The sequence below is a fragment of the Limulus polyphemus genome, unplaced genomic scaffold, assembly GCF_000517525.1.
Source record: "Limulus polyphemus unplaced genomic scaffold, Limulus_polyphemus-2.1.2 Scaffold6551, whole genome shotgun sequence".
Classification (NCBI taxonomy): domain Eukaryota; kingdom Metazoa; phylum Arthropoda; class Merostomata; order Xiphosura; family Limulidae; genus Limulus; species Limulus polyphemus.
The window spans coordinates 9,715-14,911 of NW_013672161.1; the positions used below are offsets into that span (position 1 = coordinate 9,715).

At 32.8% G+C, this 5,197-nt stretch overlaps 1 protein-coding gene across 2 annotated transcripts in view; it reads left to right on the forward strand.

The window, feature by feature from the left end:
• Positions 1 to 3,920, forward strand: part of LOC106473845 (formimidoyltransferase-cyclodeaminase-like) — a 12,874-nt gene extending 8,954 nt beyond the window's left edge. Inside the window, exons 5-6 of one of the 2 annotated variants that reach the window (XR_002613789.1) lie at positions 1,383 to 3,561; positions 3,695 to 3,920. Coding sequence is in view for 1 of the 2 variants with exons in the window: in XM_013934525.2 (XP_013789979.2) it covers positions 1,383 to 1,466 (84 nt within the window). In the remaining variant the exon portion in view is untranslated. Of the gene's footprint in view, positions 1 to 1,382 lie in introns of both variants that reach the window. The other variant, XM_013934525.2, reaches the window with a different exon arrangement.
• The last annotated feature ends 1,277 nt before the right edge of the window (positions 3,921 to 5,197 follow it).

Here is a 5,197-nt window from a genome sequence, read left to right on the forward strand (position 1 = left end):
GGAGACTATTTCATTCAATAAATGTTTTGTTTTGATATATAAGTTGTTCAGTTTTTTTCATCTAAAAAAAAGCGACATTAATTTCTTGATAACCTAATATTTCAGATTTCTAAGATATCTTTGTACAAGAAATTTCTAAGTTGTGTGAAAACCTCTCGTTTAATGTAAGCCTTCTTAAATATTTACTAATTAATAACAAAGTAGGCTACTTAAACTCGGAAAAAATTAGGTTTGTGCACTCCTTTTTTCCTGATCGTGTCAGGTTCGTTTCCTTCTTATGGGATGAAGAGCATACCTGTTGCAGTAGTCTTGTGGCCCGCATGTGTGCTTCAAATTTATCTTTGAGCACATCAGTTATTTCGAGGTGGCTGCTTTCTGCTTCGTTTCACTATTATGCACCTTTTGTGTGAGGTAAGACCATATCAGAAGTTAACATGTTCTCACACTGAAAATGTATTTCTCATAGGTATTTATCTCCATTTCTACACTTCTAACCCTTACTCCTCACTGCTGGTGTTATTCATTTTAGATCCTACCAGTTCTCAAAACTGAGGATTGAGTGGGAAAAATCAGAGTGTGCTAGCTGCACCAACATAGGTGGTGAAATACTATTGGTGGAGAGTGGTCACATGCTCTATACACGTTCAAAAGTGGTGTGAAATTTGTTGGGTATATAGACCAATGCACTGCTTAGGAGCAGAAAGAAGATTGAAATCGCTTTGTGTGAGAGAAGGTTAGATGTACAAATAGATATAATCATAAGTAGGGGAGGGGGCTTGCCTTATGGTTAACGTGTCCAGACTTCAAAGTCGAGGGCCCATGGTTTACATCCAGTTGGTGTGCTGAAGAGTTAGCAGTGAGTGCCATTGATCAGCTACCTATTCTCCAGTTGTCAGTTCAAGATTAGAAATGGCCATATTCACATAGCCATTTGTGTATCTTTGCAGGAAAATTCTAAAACAAACAAATAGATAAAATTCAAAAAAGTACTTTAATAAAAACTGGGCTATCATCATGTTGATATCTTGTGTCTAGTTCTTTTTGTTGGAGCTAACTCTTGACACATTTCGCGAGCCTTACATAATGAACAACACAGAATACCGTAAAAAAAAAGTAGAAAACAATAGAAGTGATAATGTATAGAATACTGTACACTATGACAAGAAAACTCTACCTGGTGTGTGAATGGTAAGTTTACAATAATAGAATACTGAGTTTAATTCCCCACAGTGGATAGAGCATGGCTTGATGTTGAAACGGAAACATGTATGAAGAAAAAGAGTTGTGTTAAGTATGGAATTTTGAATTATATTTCTCCTAAGAATAAAAACTGTTTTCCCTTATGTATTTACAGTTTTATTGTTGTTGTTGTTTTTTTTCAGATGTTAGAAGAAGTGGAACAGTACAGAAGAATTGCTGAAATAGAGTGTCAAGAAATTTTTAAAATTCTTCAACAGAGACAGTAGATTTTATTGTTGCCTGGGTTATGTTTGAGTTGGAACGTTAAGGGTTATGCTAGATTATATTGTTGCCCGGGTTATGTTTGAGTTGGAACGTTAAGGGTTATACTAGATTATATTGTTGCCCGGGTTATGTTTGAGTTGGAATGTTAAGGGTTATGCTAGATTATATTGTTGCCCGGGTTATGTTTGAGTTGGAATGTTAAGGGTTATGCTAGATTATATTGTTGCCCGGGTTATGTTTGAGTTGGAACGTTAAGGGTTATGCTAGATTATATTTTTGCCCGGGTTATGTTTGAGTTGGAGCGTTAAGGGTTATGCAGTAAATATTTTGTCTGGACAATCAGATATACTTATCTAATAGTATGAGATTATATGTAATGAGAATTTTGCTTTTTATATTTTTTTTACTTTTTTTACGGACAACTTGATTCTTTTTTATGTTACATTTATGTAACGAAAACAAGGTTTATCTTATTTTTTAAAAGTTAACTAGTAAGTGTTCAAATTTTCATGTTGTTACCAAATTTGAAAAAAACAACTCGCCATATTGTATGTGAAATACACTGAAAACCTTGTACGCTTGTGCCTACAAATATTAAAGTATACATTTTTTTACATCACGTAGAATAAAACAGGACAACAGATCGTGTTCTGTGCATCAGGTACTGGTGCTGGTAAAAACTGCGGGAGAACTGTACTAACAAGTCTGTGTATGATTTTCGTTTTTTGGTCAAGTTGTTTTTTTAAAGCAACTTCTTCATAAGTATGTTGTCTGATAGTTTCTAAATATAAATATTAATTTGAAATAATAATCCTACCAAGCTTAACTCTAAATAAATAAATCATCTAGGCCCCCATCCACTAAATTAAACACTAAAAAACTCGAAGCCAGCCTTTATCAGATTTAGTGAACATTCTAGCATTCTCAAAAAATACGAATTTTGCTACCCAGATAGCTGCCATATTGGATAAATAATGCCATCTTAGTGTAACTAGTAATTAACAATACAAGTTTTTTGAAATGCTATAATAGAACAGAAACTGTCACATGAGCTAGTATTAGTTTTATTATAAAACATTTTTAATAAATAAAAAATATTGATTCTAACAAAATATGGAGCACTATAGATGTAAAATAGTGATATTTTTAAATATCATTTCTTTTTTGTACTACTCCAAACATTGGCTTGTTACTTAGTTCTCAAGTTATCAGATTACGGACTTTTAAATAGAAAGATGTTGTGACAGAAAACTTGTGGACTTGAAACTAGACATGATGACAAATATTCCAGTTTTAAAAGAATTGGCTCAGAAGTTTAGTACAAGATATATTTTTGTTTGTTTAGGGTAAGAAACAAAATTTATAAAGTACAGTGACAATAATTATCCTGGTTTAAAAATTTGTGAAATAATATACAAAAAACAACAATGTTAAGTAGCATTTTGTTTTCTAGAGATGACAAGTTTTATTTTTCGTGATGTATTTTTAAGGGACCAATTTTGCTTTTGTGAAACCAAAAATGCAGTTACAAACTTTGTGTCACTTATCAGCAGCTGTCACACTGCCTATTTTTAAACTGTTTAACCACTAGATGTCCACTTTGTCGTAACTTTAATGTATTTTAAGGACACTTTTTATCTGCATATTTTTCAGTCAGAGTTTTGAGGTGTTTTAATCAAAGATCACGTGTAAACTTGATCCGGTATTAAACTATAGATCAAATCATGACAACTCTAGAAATAGTCTGAAGAATTGAAGGTCCTGTCAGACTAACCTCACATTAGTTATCATTGGGTATGAATAATAAAAAATTATAATGTTAAGTTTGTAGCATAATGTTACGGGTGATTTATGTTTAATGATCTTTACATTATAAGTAGTGTGAATTTAATGTTTGTCAGGCTTGATACACCAGGTCTGGAGTTAATTAGCAAGATGTATGTAGATAATAAAGCAGCCTCTGTTGTAGATGGGAAATCATATTAGGATAGTTCCCACCTTGTATACGTGAAGCTGTAGTTAAACTTGTGCTTTCTAGTGTTTGGTTCAATTACTGTGTATTAAAATTGAAATATTCTTGGAAGTAGAAATAGTGAGGTAATAGTAACACCGTGGATGGCACCAACTTCGAGTTTATCAGTAGTATATAACTACACTATGTTTCACCAAGTTGACCTAAGGTCTCAGGCTACTTCTTCATTGAAATATTCTTGGAAGTAGAAATAGTGAGGTAATAGTAACACCGTGGATGGCACCAACTTCGAGTTTATCAGTAGTATATAACTACACTATGTTTCACCAAGTTGACCTAAGGTCTCAGGCTACTTCTTCATTGAAATATTCTTGGAAGTAGAAATAGTTTTTTGGGAAATATTTTATATTCCAAATTATTATGAGCTGTACGTACGCTATGTTTTGGTCATGGCTGACAAAATAAAAAAAATTTTGACGTTTCATTTTCAGTCTATATCTCTCAATGCTTGCAATATAAAAAAATCAATTATTTACTACCTCTTGAGATAGAAAAAAAAAATGTTAATTTACAATGTTTCGTATGGTATTCATTTTTATTAAGGTTTCTTTATTTGTTACTGTTAAAGAAGGGTTTTTACTTTATTCTTGAAACTTGGGTTTTATGGGTGTTGCAAAATTAAACATCGAAACTGTTATGTTGTGCCTATGTTATTGTGAGTTCATATGCATAATATCTTTTTATACCCAAATATGACTTTAAATCACTTATTTTGTAGAGATGAATATGTCTATGAGAATCAATAAATCATATCTTGATACTGAGGACACCATGTTTTGCAATAACTTTGTTTTAGCCTTGACTGTTTCCCAGTTCAGTAGATATCCTCCTGGTCTTCAAGGAACTTCTCGTCATTTATTAAAGGTAGTCGGGAACACAAGACCATCATGTAGATATCATGGATATAACCCTTCAGAAATGTGAAAATAATATATATACACATATTTATTCAGATAAATCCTTTAACATTTTATCATCATTTGTCTGTCATTACCCTATTAAAAGTATACGGGTTGTGTGTTAGGTTATCATGTGTAGTCGAGGTTAGTGAAGATGTGTACACTTTTGTATATAACTTGTACAGTAGAAAACATTTTAGTTCCATCATCACAACGCCTGACCTAATGAGCATATGTAGAAATATACATATGAAAAGAATTGTCCTTTCTTTGATAAAGAAACTAATTGGTAGAACTAATGTAGTTCCAAGCTAAGTCAGCACTTCAGGTCAAAACTTGCTTGATGTTACACCAGTTAGTGTTGGTAGAGCTAATGTAGTTCCAAGCTAAGTCAGCACTTCAGATCAAAACTTGCTTGGTGGTAGAGCTAATGTAGTTCCAAGCTAAGCCAGCACTTCAGGTCAAAACTTGCTTGGTGTTACACCAGGAAGTGTTGGTAGAGCTAATGTAGTTCCAAGCTAAGCCAGCACTTCAGGTCAAAACTTGCTTGGTGTTACACCAGGAATTGGTGGTAGAGCTAATGTTGTTCCAAGCTAAGTCAGCACTTCATATGTTACATATGACATTGTTTTATCTTACTAATAAGGTCTTTGTTAAATCAACCTCCTGGTTAAATCAACCTCCTGAGAAAGACCTTATTAGTAAGATAAAACAATGTCATATGATGTAGTCTTGCAGGAGGTTGATTTAACAAAGACCTTATTAGTAAGATAAAACAATGTCATATGTAACATATGAAGTG